Source organism: Triturus cristatus, chromosome 1_2 (assembly GCF_964204655.1).
Source record: "Triturus cristatus chromosome 1_2, aTriCri1.1, whole genome shotgun sequence".
NCBI lineage: Eukaryota > Metazoa > Chordata > Amphibia > Caudata > Salamandridae > Triturus > Triturus cristatus.
The window spans coordinates 318,919,126-318,940,713 of NC_140580.1; the positions used below are offsets into that span (position 1 = coordinate 318,919,126).

The 21,588-nt window shown below is 43.9% G+C and overlaps 1 protein-coding gene across 1 annotated transcript in view; it reads left to right on the top strand.

Annotated features, from left to right (window-relative positions):
- Positions 1–309: 309 nt before the first annotated feature.
- The window catches only part of WNT8B (Wnt family member 8B), a 542,910-nt gene continuing 521,631 nt past the window's right edge, over positions 310–21,588 (top strand). Inside the window, exon 1 of the mRNA XM_085603883.1 lies at positions 310–580. Within this exon, the coding sequence (XP_085460009.1) occupies positions 513–580 (68 nt within the window). The 5' untranslated portion in view covers positions 310–512. The remainder of the gene's footprint in view (positions 581–21,588) is intronic.

Consider the following 21,588-nt stretch of genomic DNA (forward strand, 5'->3'; position numbering starts at 1 on the left):
ATTCCAGTTCTCCTGTTCTGTCTTCAATCGAGTTGCAGAACCCATCTAGGTTGCAGCGGGCGGAATGAACCATTTCTGGGGGTGGTAGGATGGTGAGGGGAGTTATGCCTGGACTCTAGGAGCTGGCAGGCAGGCAGCCTACACATGATGCTCTCTCCCTCCCTCCTCTTCCTCTGTCCCCCTCTCTCTCTCGCTTATCCTGATCCCTTTACTTGGTGTGTTTGTCTTCTAGGAGCCTGGGGTGTTCTTTTGATCAACCCAATCTCTCTCTGGCACTTGAGTCCTGATTGGCTGAAGGGTTTAGGGGGAAAATCTTTAATTAAGTAGATAATCTCTGCTTAGGAAGTTTGCAGCTCTCTTTCGCTGCCCCTTTGGCTCCCGCATTGGATCGCTTACCCAGCGCTCACCCATCGCAGTGGCTGCGAGTTAGACCGAGCCTAGCCGGAGGCGCGGTTCAGAGCAAGAACGGAACCTGTTTCTCGCTGGCTCTTGGGACCTGCTGCGCGTGGATTATGCGTCACAGGGGCCTCGCGGTCTTCGTCGTCGTCCTGGCTCGCGTTCTTCAGACCTGCCACTCCTGGTAAGTGCCAGTGGGTCCCTTTGCTTTCTCCTGGAACTGCCTGACTGCGCCCATGGGTGGTAGCGCTCTAGGAGCTGACATGACAGTATGCAAAACTAAGCTTTGACTCAAACACCTTTTCCAAGTATAAGTATTTTTTTATGATACTTTTTTTTTTGCCAAGATGTAATTAATTGTCACTTTGTTCGTCTATCTTAAAAAAGAAACATTCTGTAGGCCTTGGCCCCTTTAATTAGCCTGCCTGCAAATTTATAGGTCACTGTAGCGCAACGGGTGGATTTTCCGATACCACAGACTTCTTTGCTCGACACTCCAGTGCCGCATTTTTTTAGCAGTGGTTCTGTAGTTGTGAAGTCAGCACTAGCCATGCGTATCAGCAACGCTAGGATGAATGAACGATTGAAGAACATTCCACAGGAATGCCTTTCTAGCTAAATTGACATTCTACGCTTCTTGGCTGAAATAGAGGTATGTGGGCTGAATTAGGGGGAGAGCAAATTCTTCCTGAGGGCTAGGTGGTTCATCTCGGGGTGGAGTGCGCGGGAAGCGCATTACACCACCCTCAAGAGCCACGCAACGGCCCGTGCACGTACGTTTCTCATTTATTCATTTATATACACAGTGGTATTTTCGTCAGACTTTAAAACTAGAACCACGAGGCAGGTTTTATTTCTTTTATGTGGAGTTATAAACTGCACTAAACATGCTTCGACGGTAATTCCACCATAAACTCCGCTTTCTCCTGATGTGATTGACGATTCGATAGTTTACACATATTAACAGGTGTATATTCACTGACTTTTAAAAAACCACACCCTGTTTTCGTGTAAAGTTAGGGACCCTGGTGCGCTGGTCTTTCTGCCTTTCTTCATTTGCTCTGTGAGTTTCGGATGCTTACATAATACCGCGCGCACAGGAATGTCTAGAGAAAGAGATGTCGGGCGAGCCAGCACGACCGACCGAAACGACTTTTTTACAGCGTAGAATTCTGAGAATCAGAATGTGCTTAGATACCTTTGTACACACAGAATCAGCCGTAATAATATTAACTTGCTTTTATATAAAGCTCTCCATTTCTTAGTGGTGTAAATGGCAGGTTCAAAATGTGAAATACATTAATTTTGTTGTCACAATGGATGGGCATCTCTTTCAAATCTTTAATAAGTGGTAGCTATTATTGAACCGGCTCTTGACGTTTTATGCAATTTTATGTAAATATTTATATTTTTGCTTTGTTGTATAACTGTGTTGATGTTCTATTTTTTGCTGTAGTTGTAAGATTTTTTTTTAATTGAATAAACTATTGATGACGATGAGTGGTCTAAAGTATGTAAACCCAGTAAGATAACTCTGTGAGTGAATGTATTTGCATGAAAGACCGCTGCACAATTGACCTCTTACGCCGGAGTCACCGTCGTGAATGGCTCAATATTTCAATACCATCTGTATTCATTCAATGTGTTTATTGAACAGTTGCGTAAAAGCTAATGCTGCATTTTTGTGAAACTGTGTGGAAAGGTGTAAATGTTCAAACAACTTTTGCGCTTATTTTATGGACTGTTATGGCTAACCATTGTTGTCCAGTTTTTATCGCACTTGATGGAATCTGACAATGTTTTTTGAATTTATCAGATGTAATAATTATTACCTATTCCTACTGTTTGGGGTACAACATACAGATATTGTCTTTTACTGCACCCAAATCTGCATGTTCTGGCAAATACTAGGCATTTTTTCCAAATTCCATCTGATAAGACCTACAAAAATGAAACAGAAAGTGCAAACTTCATAACACCTGTAATTACCATGTGCGATAAACATGGCCCCACTTATTACTGAAATAGCTGCACAAAGAGGTGCCTGCACTGTGATTGCTATTTAACAGCCAACTTGTAATCTGACCCTGAGTAGACATTGTAGCACCTAAAACACATGTGCAGAACTCATTTATGGTACTTAATATTTTTCACATATGCAACATATTATATTTTGCATTTGGGCAAAATGTTTACCCAGTGCTAAATGTATTTGCATTATCTTAGGCAAAATACACATCTGTGCTAATATATTTTGCATATGTGTACAAGCAAAGAGGCAGCACACGTGAAGAAATACAGAGATCAAAATGCAAGTTTCTATGATAAGATGGGGGGAAAAGGTGCCACTAACTCATGCACAATATCATATGCGCATCTGCACCATATGCCTCATATAACCTGAGAACTATTTACAGCCTTGTTTATAAATGCAGAAAAGCCCACATCACAATCCAGCGGTCTCGAACCTTCTATTTCTAACATCATCACCATGAGGATAGTAAAACAGAACAAATTGGCTGGTTGACAGTGACATTTTTATTCATGGAAGCAGGTTGAGGCTACAAACACCATATAAAAGCCTGGGACTGCATGAGAAAGAGGTGTGCATATGCAAATGACTTTCCTGCATTTAGCAGTACTGTTTGCAAATGTGGAATTGCAGTTAGCGCAGTTCCAGGTTTGCAATACTTTTTGTGTATGTTTGTGCTACTGCATTTTATATACATGCACAAGTTAAAGAGGCATACCAAAAGAATTTTGCATATCATTACAGTGCTTAAATTGTCTCTAACACATGCACAACAGTTTTTCTGTACATGTGCCTCTTACATATTCCTGGATACCCTCACAGGTGACTAGCCGCGCTCTACAAGTTCACATAGCATAACAATACATGAAAGTGCACAAGGGCCATATCATCAGCAGGAGCTGTGCGCCTGTTTTCAACAAAACCGTGCTGGCTACAACACATCATAGGTAGGCACTAACTCTGTACTTTCTAGAATTAGTGCATGAGCTCTAGTCACGGGAGCCTAGAAAGATAGAGTTCTTTTTGCATCCATTATCCAGACCTAATGCCCTAACTTACGTGGCTGGGTTCATGAACACCGCACATAGGCCGAGCACAGAGCTGTGTGCCTTTGTTCCGAAATAAATCAAAGTGCCTACCGCACATGCATCTGCTTGATGACACTTTTACCTAGCACATGAGCTTCAGACAGCGCATCTCGGAAAAATGGAGCAGTGGTTGGCAGTCTATGTGCCCAATATCGAGAGTTCATGCACTAACTCCTGGAGTAACTGAGTTAGCGCATGCTCACAATGCAATGTAGAGAGAGACCAATTTTAATAAAAAAATAGGCACACAACTCTGTTCTGTGTGCACTGTTTGTTATAGACCCTCTGGAATTGGTGGGTGTTTATTTAACCCCTTCAGTGCCACGCCCTTTCCCCCTCCTGTGCCGGGCGTTGCACTAGTGGGTGGGGTTCATGACGAGATAGTCTCGTCATGGGCACAGCGCAACCGTGCTCTATGACGAGACTATCTCGTCATGGGCACTGAAGAAGTTAAGATCCTTTCTGTGTCAGTACATATTGTTCGGGACGCAACCACAAATACTGAGTTTATGTTTGCGCACCATGTGCTGTAGACTGCGCGGTTCCATTGAAAACACATGCACAGCTCTATTCTGAGCGCAATGGTCATAATGCAGCAACGGAACCACCCAGTTAATACCTGCTGTAAGTAGAGTGATTCCTTTGAAAACAGATGCACAGCTTCATAATGTGCCTGTGTGCAGTGTTCATGACGCGACCTCAAGGGCCTAGCAGTGAGGAGGCTAGCGCAGGGAAAACTTTTTTAGGTAGCCATGCACTCTACAAATCATGCATGATAATAATAGCATGAAAAGCTGCATAGGCTCAGCACGGTGACCAGCGCTTTTTTTGCATTTTAGGTGTTTAAAGTTAATTAATATAACCAGGGCCACTGGAGTTATGCGATTGTGCGGAAGCTGCAATTTTCACATAATTATACAGTTGCTACATTTGACACATAATCCATCATCTGCTGCATATTCTGCAGATTTTAACAACAAAAAATGTATCTAGCTTAAATGGTACAAAAGTTACTAAAAATCCAGCAACACATGTTGCAGCGTGGGGGAAAGTCCTTTGAAAAGCTGGAATGGTCAACTTTCTGTTGCTTATTGCTAAATTTGGGTGTTAAATTGGTACTAATGGGGTGCAGCCAGTGCCCAAACAGTGTTATCAAGTTTAAAAATTACAAATATTTGAAGTAATACCATTACAAAATGTGCCGCATTAGGCTGCGTAATTTGCCTTTTTTTGTCAAATAATTTAATCAACCCTGCTGCATAATTTGGCCGTCTCCTGCCGCATAATTCCAGTGGCCCTGCATAATAACTCTGAATTTTCCACATTAGTGCACGAAATGCAGACATGACAAGTCTGGAAGGCTGAGCAGGGATTGCCTCCTCCTTTTTCCAGATGTGCTGTCTGTGTTTCCTGCATTAACTTTGAGAAAGTCTGAGTTATGGGTACTAACTTTTTTCCCCTCAAACGCAAAAAAAAAAAAGATGTTTGTATGTGCGCTGAGCCAGCAAAGCAAGCAAGTACCACATTGTTTGAAGCGCTGCTGCATAAGACAAAGGCAGCAATAAAATAACAAGAAGCGAGGCCTGCAGTGCACACGTGCTATTTGTCGTTTGTAAGGCAGTGAAGCAGCTCGTTGCACAAAACGAGGCCTGCGTCTTCAACACATACGTTAACTGAAAACATTCTCCAAGTTAGTGCATGTTGTGCTGACAGCAGAGCCCAGAAACACAGAGACAATTACTGGCCGGATTTCCATGCTCTGATGCCCGCAGCCCATGCACTGACTCGGAGATATTTCGAGTTAATGTATACGTTAAAGTCAGTAAATTGATAATGCAGCGTATTACATGCCCTTCCTCTATAATCGCTGAAAGCATGTCTCTGCCATTCCAGGAAACATGAGGCTAATGCTCAGTTTCCCACCTGCCCCACTGAGCAAGCTGGAACCACGGGATGGGACAAAAATGCAGGAGCGGGTTAACTTAAAAAAAACTAAATTCTTTCTGAATGCTGTCTGCAGAGAAAAAAAAAACAAGCGCCCTTCCACCCCAGCCTTCCCTTTTCACCCCTTCTCACCCGCTTTGCATAATCTGCTTTGAAGGCGAAGGAGATCACGGCCCGGGCTCTCGGCTGGGTTTGCGCCTGTGGCAAACCTCCCTGTGAGCCGGGGCCCCGGGGCTCCCACGGAGCCTTTGATGGCTTACACCTTTCAAAAAGAGTCACATCTGAGGTATTCCGAGGCAGTCCCCTGTCTGCCTCTTATCCTCAACCACAAATCCACCCCACCACCCCCAACGCGGCACCACATGAGAGCTGAAGTATTTACCTTAGATATTTACGCGCAAAAATCTGTTCACGCGGTTTGTGTCGTGCGCGCGCGCTGCACACTTACACATGCCTTGGATTTGTTTATCGTGTATCATGCTTTCTGCTCAACACTTTTTTTAAAAAATCTCTCACTACTGTAAATAGCTCCGTTTTGTTTGTTATTCAAATAATTTCCCCTGTGTTCGGAAAAGTCTTTTTTTTTTTTTGCATTACGTATTTCTACTTTTTTACTTTTACTTCAGCGGTGACTGCGCAACGCTGTAAGATATATATTTTAGATAATAATGGCAGCGATGCCGAGTCTCACTCATCTACGTGAAGATGTCTCAGTGAGCTGATTATTCACTGCTGACTTCTGTACGAGAAATGCAAATGCAGCGTTCACGCCACCACATCCCTTCACCGTTCTGATAACCGTAGGCCCGTTACGTTTAGAAGTGGTAAAATTAGGATATTAGTTTTATGCAAGAAACGAGTCCACGGGTCACCAGCAGCCCAGATTGTCTCCGTCTCACCAACAAATTCCAATGTAAGGCTCCATTTAATGTGGGGTGGACAAAAGTCTCTAATACGTCATATAAAAGTATACATTTGCTAATAGGTTTTACATTTCAGAGGAACCAATCATTCATGGGCCTACATCATGAATGGGTGTGCAGAGCAGACCTGTGCGCCTGTTTTTAAGACTTTGCAGAGGCAGGTTTTGCAAAGGTTTGCGCAACCACAATCTCATGCAAAGCAGCACAAAGTGTTGATAAAGCATTCATTTTTCATTGCAAGTTTTGTTTTGAGCTGGAAAGTAACCCTTAAAGTAACGCAAATAGTACTTTGCACTGCTTCGTATTACTTGACGTCCAGGCAGCGTACCATAGGTGATCTATATGTGTTACCATGGTACCACTCCTGGTATTTGACGCAAAGCCCTATCTACTAAAATTATTTCTTTGTGCAAAAAAATAACACCAGCTTGAGGCAGTCGCTAACTAGGTAAAATCTTTTCATTTCTCCTAACGTTTTACACATTGCATGTGTACTGCACTGTATAGCAAACATCCTATCTATAAAAAGTTTAAAAGGATATCCTTCCATTACAAAGTCTATGGTAGACATCATGGGCACACAGGTTCACTGTGGTGCACATGGTCAGTGACTGGCTACCGCCCTCCCCCTATGACCACACCACCCCCGGACACAGCACATAGACGTGGTATCTTTGGAAGGCGGGAGGTCGCGAGACCCCCCGGCCGTATTTATTAAGTACAAAACAATAAATTTTTAAATTTGCATGATAAACAGTTATACAAAAATCAGCAGGACATTAGATACATTATTGTCAACAGGTGTGAGTGACTATCCTTAACAAAGACTCTAATACAGGTTGTTTCCTAACCGAGTCTAACATCCTCCTCTGCATTTTTGTATACTAACATTTCTGGGCCATATGGCAAGGTCGCTAACCGGTGTCAGGTCCTACTAGTTGCGCTTCCCCTACAGGTGTGCGCATGCGCAGCCGGGCCCGGTAATTACCCGGTCCACGCCCTGAACTTCATTTACCCACTAAAGGAGGGCCCTTACTCTGCGCCATCCGGTGACGTCATGAGTATGCGCGCGCGGGGTGGCTACCAGCCTAAGGAAAGCGTGACTCCCCAACCCGCGCCCCTTTGTAGCAGCAGTTACCTTGCCCCTGAAGTTCTAGGAGGGGCCAATGGCCCCTCCCCCTGGGCGGGCACCTCCGTAGGATGGTGCCCGCCCCCTCAGACCTTCAAATAGTTGCTCACCGGTCATGACCTTACCGCATGCCCCATACCTATTAAATACGACGACCTATGGGAGAAAATTCTAAAGGACAACTACACTGACTAAAATCACACATCATGTATAACACCATAAAGCTGCAAGGGAAGGAAAGGCCTAAACACAACTGCACCAGTTACACATAATACAGTATCATTCACTACCTTGGGAGAAAAAGGCCTAAGAGAAAGCATAATCAAGAACATAACTTCACAATACAATATTGCTCGCTACAATGGGAGAAAAAGTCCTAAAACAAAACCTCATCAGAAACTAACATTTCCTAACAGTTTACCGCGCCCAATGTCCGCTAGTCGGACTAGCAACGCATCAACCACGTACTCCAGGGATGGTGGGTGGGGAAAATTTAACGCCCTGAACGCCGGGGCACGTCCGTTGTGGGGGAGCGTCCAGGCAACAAGGGGGTCACCTGGGCGCTCCCCACCTCTTTATCCCCCCAGTGGCCCGCCCCCCCTCCCCTCCGACCCGGATGTCGATTAACGACATCCGGGTCGCGTAAGCAGCCAATCGGTGGTAGGGCGCGCCCCAGTGGACACGCCCCCACCACCGAGAAGTTCGGGGGAGGTCGCCGCACTGCCATGCAGGCGTGGGGGCCCAGAGCCCCCCCTTTCCAAAGGTGTGTGTGTGTGTGGCGCTGTGCAGCCTATTTGTGGGCCGTCACTGGGGAAGAGTAGAAGGGCATTACTTATTTTTTTTTTTAGACATGGCTCTGCGATATTTCCTATCCCTAGCACAGAACAGCACAGCCACTTCAACTGCTGTTCTACACTATTTTTCATAAATCTGCCACACAGTGTCTAAAGTGCATACACTTACCTTGGAAATTCTCAGAATTAGTGTATGAGTTTGTAGCCGTGAGCTCTTTCTCCAAACCTTCTCTTATGCTAAAAGGCACACTTTTAAGTTTTTGTTTCACAGGGATGGCCCCATCTTTTACTCTTATTTCATACACGAGCCCTTTGATTTTGCCCAAACCACACCCCAAAAACTGTAGGGAACTGTTGTATAATGCTTTCAGTGTAATCTGTAGAAATAACCACTTTAACTTGTTCTTTAGTACCAGGTCTTAGAACCATTTGAAACAACCATTGGTGAAACCAACCCAAGATAGATAAGAACCCTTTGATGGCCACATGGACCTTGCCCAGAATTTCTTTCCCCTTGAATTCTAAAATGTCTTCAAATAAACCAGCCAACTCGATGTTGCGCCTTTCATAGGAAACAGGGGAGTCAGAGCAGCTCGGAAAGGGAACAGTCATTGCCTTGTCCTGTTTCTGAACCGAGCAGCTCATACTCAAATTCGTAGCATTCCCAAGCCATGTGTATGTATGTGCTTTAGAGAGTGCAATGTCCTAAAAACAAGGTAGGAACTCTGATATGCTCATCACAGCTGTTAATGATATAGCCACTACTATGTTTTTGCTATATGCGTTCCACACTTTCGACACTACTGTACTCTTCTGGAGCTTGTCAACTGATTGAGTTGCATATGTGCTTTCAGCACTGTCCCACGTGTAAATTATTGCTGTTATCTGGGCTCTTTGAGTGTGTGTTGTTGCGTGGCTGTGTGAGGGTGACCAAAGTGACTTGTGTACTGTCGGCCCGTGAGAACGTGCAGGGCATGCTGTCGCGTGCCCCTATGATGTTGGTCTTGTAAGTAAGGGTGGGCGTAGTTCGCGAAGTAGCACTTCGCGAAGCTACGCAAAGTGAAGTTCGCACTACGCGAGCTACGCGTAGCACTTCGCGAACTGCGTAGTAACATGTTCGCACTGTGCAAGATGTTGTTTTCAATGATTGCACAGTGCGGACAAGCAACCGGCACTGTGCAATCATTGAAAATGGCATCTTGCACAGTGCGAGCTGTAGTTTTCTGCTGCTCGAGTAGATTTTTACTCGAGCGGCAGCTTTCTCAACGCGAACTGGTAGTTTCTCATCGCGAGCGGTCGCGAGCATACGCGACCCCTCGCAATGAGAAACCTCGCGTTGGGAATCTCGCCGGGAGGTTTATTTTCCATGCTCGCGATCGCCAACTTGATGTTGCTGATCGCGAACAAGGAAAAAGTCTCACCGGGATGTCATTTTGCTTGCTCGCGGTCGCCAACTTGACGTTGAGGACCGCGAGCAAGCAAAAAATGACCGCAGCACTACGCAAAACTACGCTACGCGTGTTCGCACTGTGCTACGTGCAGTTCGCGTAGTGCGAAGTAGCGCGAACTTCGCAAACTACGCGAGCGTAGTGTAGTGCTTCGCCCAGGCCTACTTGTAAGTTATATGATCTTGAACCGGAAGTGCGGCAGCCCTGCACGATATTCTGCATTTGTATTGCGCTGCATTTCAGTAACTGTCGCTTTATCGGTTTTGCCATATCTTAATTTAAAGTATTTATTTTACAATTTTTTGTATTGTGCTACCAGCTAGTCCTTGGTAACCTCAGTCGGCTTGAAATCATGTATGCAATGGTTAGATGGCACGTCAAAAACAAACAGGCAACAAGAAGAACCAAAAGACTTGTATATTAATTATGTTTGATAAAGACTTGCTTTAAGGCCCTTGATACATCCATCATGTAAAACGCTCAGCTCTGGCCCGCCTCATTTCTGGTGAGACTGTTCGTTAAAATTTGATATGAGGTGAGGAGACATATCACACTGTCCTCTTTTGTCTTGAGGTAGCTAAGACTGAAAAACTCCAGGTTAGATATGTGTAACGTGCACCCCCAGCCAGGGTAAGCGGTAACCTTGGCAGCCCGGGCACCCTTGCCTAACCCTACAGCCTGGTTCCTGACAGTAGGGGACAAGCACTGTGTGGTGTCGCAGGGCATCAAACCGTGGTGCCAGGCTCGGGCAGCGAGCGCATATGATATCACATCAGCGCGCAGAGAGGAGTGTTTGTGGCCTCACATTGCCAGACCACGTTTGTTGACACATTTCCTGGTGCTGGAACGCGGGCGCCTGTCACAACATGGCAAATGGCGCGAGCCGCGCAGCCCTGGGGGCTGCCGATTTTGTGAAGAGGATTTCATGGCCTTGTTCAGCTTCTTTTTCTGGCTTAGTTTTTATACGACTTCATGCATAAACAATTCCTCAAAATGCCCAGCAGGGAAGGCAGGCTATAAACTTTAACCTTCCTTAATTTTCTAAAATCTTACTTCATCAACTGTTTTAATGGTAAAAAGGCAAAGCTTATTTTTTTGTTTGCTTCAACAATTTTTATCTCTTTATTTCTATCTATCTATATAATGGCTATCAATTAATCTCTTGTCCTGTCTGTCAATACACGTATCTAAATGTGCTGTAAACCCTCTCTCTTGTACATCCATTCTTCATCCATCATCCATTCATCCACTCTACCCATTTTTTTTTTTAAATCAGCAAATGCACCGATTAATCTTATTTAGCTAATGTCTAACAATCAATCTGTCACCCTGTCTTTCGACCCACTTTTTTATATATGCTCTAAATTAACCTGTTTGTTCATCCGTTCGCTCATCCATCTATCCTTCCATCAGTCCATGCATTCCGCCAACCATTTGGATGAACTCACACGGATTATCACTTCTTTTAATCTACCACAAAGAAACTGGAGCAAATTCATGGACGGTTTCATTGAGAGCACAAGACTAATCTAAATCAACAACAATAACCAGTCAATTACCCACTACCCTAGGGTTTGCAGGGTAGCGTGCTACCATCAAGCATCCATCAGTCTCTCTGTTCATCCATCCATCCATCCTTCTATCCATCCACCCACTGATCAATCATTCTGCCCACCCACCTTACTGCCTGCCAGTTAACCATCCCCTCCAAAACCTATAGATTGCACAACTGCAACTTTTCCATAGTGCCTCATGAATGACCCATCTCTTCTGCTTGTGTGATTCCCTGTACCAGTTTAGGATTTTGAAATTCAGCTCCCCTATATTAGAAAATGACCTGTTGTAGCTCACATCACACGTTTTTGAACACTATGTCGAATGGCGTCAGGCAAGTGTGCAAGCCAAGATGGAAATAATTGTAATAATTTTTTTCATGACGTAACTGAACAGTTTTCAGCAATCTATACTTTCCTGAATTTTAAAGCAGTTTGAGGAGACCAATTCTACCTATACTTTGAGTTTGACATGCCATTTTTTTCCACAACTGCATTCCACATACTAAGGGGCATATTTTTAAGAGCCTTGCATCACGTTTGCACCACGCATAGTGGTACATGCGTGATGTGAGTAACTCCGAACGGAGACCTCCGCTCCACCAGCGGAGTGTGTGGAGATTTGCCTTCTCCTCGTTCCGCGGAGAACGCGAAGAAGGCAAATATCCGCACACTCCGCAGCGGAGCAAAGTTGGCCAGCTCCCGCCTCCACCCCCGCTTTTAACAAGTAAGTAAAAATTAATTAAAAATACATTTAAACCCACTTACCTCTGTACTGCGACCTCCCTGGGCTGCAGTTCTCCTCTACCTTGCCCAATCGGTAATCCTTGTGAAAACTGGCCATACGTACGTGCCAGCGCAAGCGTATTCCTCCCAAGAGGCGGGTGGCTTAGCGGAGCCCGACCGGAACAAATAATAACGATAACGATTGAAGAGAGGAGTTGGCCTAATGGCTAGGGCACTCGACCGCGGACCTGGGCAAATCACTTAATCTCCCCGTGCCTAACAAAGAATAAATGTGGGTCCTCATGTAACGTAACTGGTGCTATGTAAAGCGCTCTGATACCTGATTGGATTCGGGTCAAGTTCGCGCTATATAAAACTCTGCAAAAAAAAAAAGATAAGACTTTCCTGAGGGGTCAGCTCAACAAACCAGGTCTGAGGAGCCTATTCATGATCACGATCAAGGAACGTTTTACTTTTTGACAGCTGGGGGTGATGTTCCTGTGCGCATAGAGAGGGACTAGGCATCCGCTGCTGGAATGGCTAAAATAATTGCTGAAGAGGTGCATCAGGAGGGCAACATAGTATGTCAATTACAGCACACTCCTATACAAGAGAGCCTCAAATCGGGCCTTGATATTGATTCAGGAGACAAATTATTCTCCCTCTCAGACCACTCTGATTGGCCAAATGATGAGAGCCACAGTTTGTTGAGTGATGTAAGCACCAAAGATGAACATTAGAAGGATGGCACTACAGTCCAGAGAAAGAAGGTGGCTCATAGGGAGAAGCCTAAGACTGGGTTAAAGGAACTTCTCTGGGACTACTCTGCCTCACCATCCTTAGGATAAGGTCCGGGGGTGTAGGTGTGATGCCTCAACAGTCAGAAGGGACCTCATTGGAGTCTATATATCAGAGTATAATGAGCCACTGGGAAGATACTTGTGCTGAGAGCCACAAGACTCAGTCAGTTTGCAGGAAAGTGCAAGGGGCTATCTGAAGGGCTGCAAAAACTTGCTCGAAGTTTGCAACAAGAATGTGTGAAGTCGAGGAGAGAGTTGTGACTCTTGAGAGCGGGGCATTAATACAAAAACAGCAACATAGGCTTTGGTAGCACAAATGGCATATACCCAGTGGAAATTAGAAGACTTTGAAAATAGGCTGAGATGGATTAGTCTTAGGGTCTTGGGTATCACAAAGGGACAGGAAGGAGAAGATGTTTGTAAATTTGCACTTGACCTTTTCAAGGGAGCTTTTCTGGAACAGCTGGCAAACTGGGACTGGTATCAGGAGGTTCAACAGGCTCATAGGTTCCCCTTTAAGCAGAATACACATTCATCTCAGGGAGGGGCTAGACCCAGAGCAATACTCATTTATGTGGGGAATTTTCTGTTGCTGCAGTACATTTCAGATCTGGCTTGTCCGGATCAGAATGCACATATGATGGCTGTATGTTTTTGTTCGGCCTGATTTTTGTAATTTTACAGTTGAGCGCCACTGGCAGCTATGTCAGCTAATATTGCCTTTTCAACAAAAAGTGCACAGGCCTACCTCATGGATCCGGCAAAATTGAAGGTTGTGTGGCATGAAAAGTTCTATTTTTTTACATCTGAGGTCAAGACAATTTTTTTTCTAGAAAACCTCACTTAAGAGCTAAGCAACGCCACCCCACATATTCAGATTTTTCATCTATGTATTATGTCTGGTCGGGGGGAATTATCTTCTCTCTTAAAGAATAGCGAATTATCCTCTCTCTTTAAGAATAGCTTAGAATAGTGTATAGAGGGTGTTGATTTTTTTGCCTTATTTTTACCCGTGTTTCCTTTTTTTACTTTTCGTTTGATAGGGGACGGCACAAATGGATGATTCATGAGGGGTGAGTAGGTCTGGGGGATGGGCAGGATGATGGTGTTCCATCACAGAACCTATTGGTCCGATTGCTTCCGTGAAGAGGTAGATTATTTTTTGTTTCAATAGCCTTAATAGGACAGGCTGGGATTGAAATCTACCCTAGGGCCATGTCTGACCATAATCCCTTCGTTTTGGAGGTCTCTGTTGTTGGTATTGTGAATAATCAAAATTCTTGGATGTTTGAAAGGACGCTTCTGCAAGATCCATTATACAAAGAACACCTGTCTAAATGGATTGTGGAGTTTTATTGAGATAAACAGAGGGTCAGCTTGGGTTCAGCTTGGGACTCTTTTAAAGTGGGTTGAGAGGGGAAACTCTCAGCTTTTCTCCTTATCAACAAAAGAAGAAAAGGGATACGATCAGGGGATTATATGATCAATTAACATTGGTTGAAGTTGATCTCAGGAGTAAGATTACTAAGGGATTGACTGCTCAGGATTCTCTGCAGTTGATAGCTATTTTAAAATCTAAGCTCAATAGGCACTTTGCGTCTGAAATAGCTTCCACATTTTTTCAACCTAGATCAGAGTGCTATGAATTCGGAGAAAATACAGAACGGCTCATGGCTAAACTAATCCAGCAGAAAGTAAATGGCAAATCAAATATTAACCATACAAGATCAAACAGGGCAGGTTTGAATCCTCAGTGGACGTTATCAGACTATTGAAGGAATTTTACGTGCAGCTATATACTGAAGAGATAGATCCCTCAGAAGATGATTGCATGAAGTTTCTTCAGGATCTGGTAACATCTAAGGATAGGATAGCGGATGAAGCCATGTTAGATGCTCCGATAACAATGGAAGAGCTGTGGGAAGCAGTTTGTTCTTTAGCTGTAAGGGCGGCCCCTGGCCCTGACAATGTTCCAGTTGAATTTTATAGACTATGTTTAAGGAAATTCAACAAGATATGTTAAGGACCGTTTGGAAGGCTCAAACGGAGATAACACTGACTTTGTGGGAACTTTATTGTTGCTTTTAGGAAGAAGGGGAAACCAGTGGTATTACTGGGATCATACAGGCCAATCTCTCTAATCAATTGTGATGGTAAAATCTATGCAAAGGTGTTAGCTAATAGATCAGGTAAGGTCATCCCTTCCTTGGTGTCACCTCATCAACATGGCTTCATTCCAGGAAAAAGTACAGTTGATCGTGTTGAAGGGTTATTCATTTATTTGATCTTGTTAAAGCCACTGGGTTACCATTTAGTCTCGCCCTATTAGATGCCGAAAAGTCATTTGACAGAGTGTCTTGGCAGTTCTTGTGGACGGTTTGCCATTGGAAGGAGTTTACGGATACATTTATTCAGCTGTTAGGGCTCTGTGCAGATTACCTAGGGCCAGTGTTTGGATGATGGGATTGGAATCTGAAAATATCACCATTTCAAGGGGCAATAGACAGGGGTGTCCATGTTCTCTGTTACTGTTTACCCTGTACATAGATCTTTGTTTAAGATGGCTAGAGAATAACACAGCTATAAAACCTGTGAGTGTTGACCAAGTGGCATATAGGGCCCGTGCGTATGTAGTCGATGTTGCTGTCCTCACCACCGATCCATCTGATGCACTCTCTGTGGTTGAAGCTTTGGAAAATCAGTTTGGGCTATACTCTGGGTACAAGTTAAATGATAGCAAAACGCAAATTGTAAGTACAGAAGGAACAAGATTTGAGGACATCGGGTGGTTTCAGAGGCAGTCTACCTAGGGGTGAAGCTTACATTAACTGTGGATAGGATAGCAAAATTAAATTTGGTTCCACTCTTGGCTAATAATAAATGTAACTTAGTCAAAATGGATCATCTGCATTTGTCCCTGTTTGGTAGAAACAATGTTTTGAAAATGGTAATCTTACCAAGGATATTATATATTTTTTAGGACAGTCCCATTAAAAATCAATAAAAAATGCTATCTAGTCTGGAGAGAATATGCTCTTGATTTCTGTGGGGGTATCGGAATCCAAGACGGGCAGCCAAATGGATGGTTTTGCCAAAGATGTGGGGAGGCTGGTCGCTCCCGAGTTTCACTCTTTATTATTGCGTCTGTATGATACAACACATGGGCATATTGATTAAGGAGAACTTGGGAGGTATGAATCCTGCTGAGACCCCTTCGATTTATATACTGATTTTGGGGCATGAAGCAAAAAGCTTTCTAGTTAAGATAATTGAACCTAGTTATTACCAAAAAAAACTGATTTAAGGTTCTAAAGCCTGCATATAGGGTCTGGCTACAGGTTAAACGTGTAGCCGGGATTCCTAAAGTAAATGTGTGAACCCCCATTACGGCTTCAGCAATCCTCCCAATAGTGTTTCAAGATCAAGTGACATCTAGATCGGTGAAGAAGTGGGTGACATCTTTGGGGAACCTATAAATAAAGTGCCAACTCTGCTCCTGTGCCAAATTGCAAGAGCGGTATGGCTTGGCTAGGGGTGATTTTTTTAAGTATCTGCAGCTTCGAGATTTCCTCCTTAAAAGTATGAAGGATTCTAATGCAGTGATCCAGATTCCTCTGGTGGAAGCCATAAAACATAAATCTAAGATTGGTACGCTCTATCAGTTATTATTACAGGAACTGCCAGATGATTTGCAGAAACAAAAGGCCAAATGTGAGTTTAGCTGGTATACTGTGATATTACAGAATTAACGTAATACACAAAAAGCTAAGCAGTTTTTCAAATTTCTTCTTTATTGTAATGGCGTTGTTATATCCACAGCCAACGCGTTTCGCCCAAACATGGAGATCCAGGTTGTTAGCAATATATAATATGGAAGTTTCTTTGTATGACCTTAAAGGGGCTTGGAAAAGAAGTTTGGAACACAGAATCTGGGCACCGATTACCACCTGAATGGAAGGGATACAAGGTACAAAAATTCTTAAGGACTTGCTAAATCTGAGGGATCTGTATTCCTATTTTAGAGGGGTGTGATAATTCTTAGATATTTAAAAGCTTGGGGGGGAGGGGTCCCTTTTCTCTATGTTTGTGTTTCATCTGTGACATTAACTTAAATGTATTTGTGGTATCTATGAGAGTAATTTGCCGATATTTATATTTGATCTAATGTCCTTTAATATGAATTTTATAGAGTAAGACTGTAATGAATTTTCTTTGGGCTCTGCTGTGTATATTTATGCTTTTAAAAGCGATTTTTTGTAATGGAAAGTGATAAGAAAAAAAGAAAGGCCCATACATACAGCAATCTGTATATTAAGGGTGTTTTAAGATTTAGTTAATGTTTTCTTTCATATATTTGGATTATACATAGTAAAAATGTATATTTTTTTAAACTAAGAATATATTCACGCATCCCTGCTTTGCTATGTCTTACACACACCTCAAAATAATTGAGGTACCTAGACTTGGGAAGAAGCAGCTAATTTTTATTTCATTTAATTGTTTTCACTGTATAATGAAAAGGCTAACCATACAGCGAATTTACCACAGAAAGTTCACCCTGTCTTCAGTACATGAGACTTCAAGTTCAAAGCCAACCGTGAATATGTTTGAAAAACACTTTACATGTGATATGTATGTCCTTTTTAGGTCTCGCCTAGCGAAGCAGCGCATGCGCTGTCGCTTGCGAGATCTATTGTTGTCGATTTAGCTTCCAAAGGGGGAAGGAGATGTGCGCGCGCGCGGACAGGCGATGTGCACGTGTACGGCTCGCGTCGTTTAAGCACAACGTGCGCATGGCACACTTTCACTTTCCTAGTTAGTTTCAGTGTTGGGCTTTGCTTTGTACCCACCCCCTCCCGTTGTTCGTGTTCTCCTTCCTCCCGCCCCCTCCCGTTGTCCGCGCGTTCTGTGTTGCGCTTTACTTTGTTACCACCCCCTCCTGTTGTCTGTGTTCTCCTTCCTCTCGTTGTCCGCGCGCGTTGCATTTATTCCCGAACCCCTACCGTGGTCTGTGTTTTCCATGCTCACGTTCCCCTCCCATTGTCCAAGTTCCCTTTGTTACTGCCCCCCGCGCTTGAGATCCTGTTAGGTTGTGACGGTAGCAACGCAGCTCAGAACGGCGCTGCTTCGGTCTGCTGAAGCCGAGCCTGGCCCTGAACAGATTCCCCTCTCCTTCAGTGGGTAAACTATTTTGCAGGGGCTCCGGAGCAGCAGTGCTTGGCGGGAAAGCGGAGCAGAGAGGCGCTGCATGGAATCTAAGCACCTGTGGCACGCAGGGGAGCCCGCTCAGCGCTAGGTGAGTCCTTCTGTTTAATTCCAAGAATGGGCATATGCTATTGCTTTCAGCTGGCTCCGTCTCGACAGGGAGCCAGACATGCACATTCCTTTAAGATATCATGTTTGGGTGCGTGGTTCAATTGAACCGAATCAATACTACAATTCCCAGAATGCATCTAGTTCAGGTCTGTAATGGCAATAGATGTCACCATCTTACTGTAGATCTCAGGGGTACAGGCAACCTTCCCAGCCAACGAGGGTCTAGGGCATTCTGCCATCAGTCTTCCCCGGACCTCTTTGTCCATTGGCTTTTGAATGTGGCTGGCCACTTATTGCAGCAACTTGTCAGCTGGTATCCAATCTGCGGAGAAAGGATGATATATGTCCACCGGATGATATTAGCACATCTGGCAAACCTGCTGAATCCTGCGGTGTTGTCCTCTGGCAGCCATGGTCGACTGGGGCGTGGTTTTTCACAAGAATCCCCGTCAGGGGTATCGGAGTCATCCCCAGCATTTGCGTCTGCTCCCTGTGGAGAATGGGAAACATCATCGGGGGTAAACCCAGGTTGGAAATTACGCAGCTTCAGGAAGGCTTTATGCAATCTTTCGAATGCGTCTTAGGGTGGCGAAACAGCACTAGCCTCGGAGGCAGGTTTTGAGGCACCTTTGCCCCTAAGGGTGCCCGTGTGTCACCTGGAGGCGAGTGCCCCCTATCTTCCTTGCCAGGAAATAAAATGCTGTGTTGGGCTGTAAATTCAATAGTTTGTCTACTCAGGGGCACCAAGGCTGATGAGATTGCTCTCTGTAGAGAAGCATCAATCGCATTAACCAAATCCTCATGGATGGGAAAAGCATCTATCTGCTCCTCCTCCACTGACTCCCAATGCTCATTCTCTGTGCTTGGCATGGAGGATCAATTAGGATAGAGGAATTGTGCGTGTTTGCAACTGCCGAGAGGAACGCCGAGCTTCACACATGCCCTCTAATTAATACGGGCATTGGTAGTGAGCTTCGCAGAGAAATCGCTTTAACTGGAGCTGAGAGAAGAGAAACAAGCATTTGGAATGCAATAGGTCTCGCATTTACGCGAGTTTGAGCTATTGACATTGCAAATAATAATGCCTTTTATTTTTGTGTTTGTTTTAAAAACATAAATAAAGACATTGTTATTTACAATGCCAATAGCTGATACTCTCGTAACTGCGAGACCTATTGCATTGCAAATGCTTGTTAAGTTTTTTGTTTAGCCGCCCATTTGCTCCACTATGGCAAAATGTTTTGTAAGTGATCTCGCGAGGGACCCAGTACATTTCGGCCAGTGGATGCATCATTCTTTGCACTTCCGATAAAAAAGGGCATCTTTTGACTTTGGTAATTGGTAGATAGATGCAACACTGCGACTCCATGCAGCGATCTACGTTGCTTCCTTTTGACTGACTGACTGTCCGCAAATGTTGACGAAAAAGCCAAAGTGAAATGGCGTTTTACTAGTAACAGACAGCCACTTGCAGACAAGCTCTGCAAAGAGAGTGCCCAAAAACACTCATAATTGCTCTAATTATTGAAGCTATACTAACGTTTCATTTTTGCACAATTGTATAATTAGTGGCAAAGATGGAAAAGTTTAGGGATGCATTTAGTTACAAGTAAGAAAACACGTACAAGGACCACATTGCTTAAAGAAAGTGCTAGTTTTAAAAATAGAAACACGTGCCATCTTTTTTAGTTCCGTAACCAACGTCATATGATCTGGGTAATGATTTGTCTTGTGTCTGTGTAGAGAAACGCTGTTCATCAGCACACGTGGAATCTAGAATATTTGGCAAGCTTTAAACAGCCATTAGTCTTCTTGGCGCTGTGATTGTCGGATCAGTAAAATGTATTCTGTCCCTAGCTGCCCCCCCACCATGGCTTTAAGTGGGATGAAAAAAGCGAGAGATGTCAGAAAAGGGCATGGCCAGTGTAATTAAGGGCATGGCTTAAACAAGTAAACTAAATTTCAGTGATTCCCATAGTGTGCCACCCAAACTGGTGTTTTAGTTCCTCTGAGCTTTTTGGTATTGCATATAACACAGCAACTGACACACCTAAGAATAAGCCACAACTAATGGCTTTGTCAATGAGTGGTGGCTGTTTAACAAAAATGAGTAACAATAATGAATTGGTTGTAAATTATATCAAGCGTGTTTCAATTCTGAAATTGTAAGACTCTGGATTAAACGTTACTGAGACTTGTGGAAGAAGTAGTGGTCTACATACTGTCCCAATAGCTCCCGTTATATTCACTGTGTTAGACATGTATGTCCATTTTCTCTCTACATCTCGTTCATGTGCAAATCTTACACCCCATCTCTTTCCTTCTCTGCTCCCTCTTTTCACCCGCATCTAAATGCTCTTCCTTGTATCTCCTTTACTGTACTACCTCTTCAAACACACAACACACCCACTCATCTGTAACTTTCGCCTAGTCAATATTTTGGAAACTATGTATCACCTTCACACACACATTTGCACAGAATCACAATTGCATATGGAATTCAGACCCATTTCTCTGTAACGAGGCCAAGGAGTTGTTGACCATGTAACCTGAAAACATTTTTGACCCACTAACAGGCACTTTGAGAACGCCGCACTGCCTTCAGCCTCAACTCCCGAACTCTCAATCGTTGTCCGTTATAAACACCTGGAGACGGCTCACTGCAATGTATGAACTACACAAGAGTAATACGCTGCACGAAAAAAACACGCAGAAATACGGGGCTCGCCTGATTAACCTCTTCTGTGCCCATGACGAGATGGTCTCGTCATGGAGCACAGTCGCGCTGTGCCCATGACGAGACTATCTCGTCATGACACCCACCCACTAAGGAAACGCCCGGCACAGGAGGGGGAAAAGGCCTGGCACCCAAAGGGTTAAGTAAAATATGTGAAATATAAACAGGAACTAAAGGCTTGATTTAGATCTTTGTGGATGGGTTTGTCCGTCACAACAGTGACGGATATCCCATTTGCCGAAATGGAAATCTCATAGGATATAATGGAATTTATATTTCGGCAGGTTGTGACGGAGTAACTCGTCCGCCAAGATCTAAATCAAGCCCTAAATCACTGACATGCATTACCATAACATTTTTTTACATTAATTGTTCAGAATTCGTTCAGTGTTATTTTCCAGTGAAATTAAGAACATGACCATAGAGTCCGATAGGGACCCGTTGTATTGTCACAACTGCCCAGTGTGCAATGGATCACAAGGAGAGTCTCTAAAGAAGCCTGGTATTAATCTCATGTCAGCTGCTATTTTATCACCCTTCATTCAAGCATGTCACTTTCTTCTTCTGGTGATGCAACAAAGCTGATACAAAGGCATGTTGATCATAACATGAATAGTGATCGCCAGGGACATGGGAATTATTCACAAGGGGAGGACTAAATTATGCAGCAGGGCTAACTAAATTATGTGGCTTGAAAAGGTA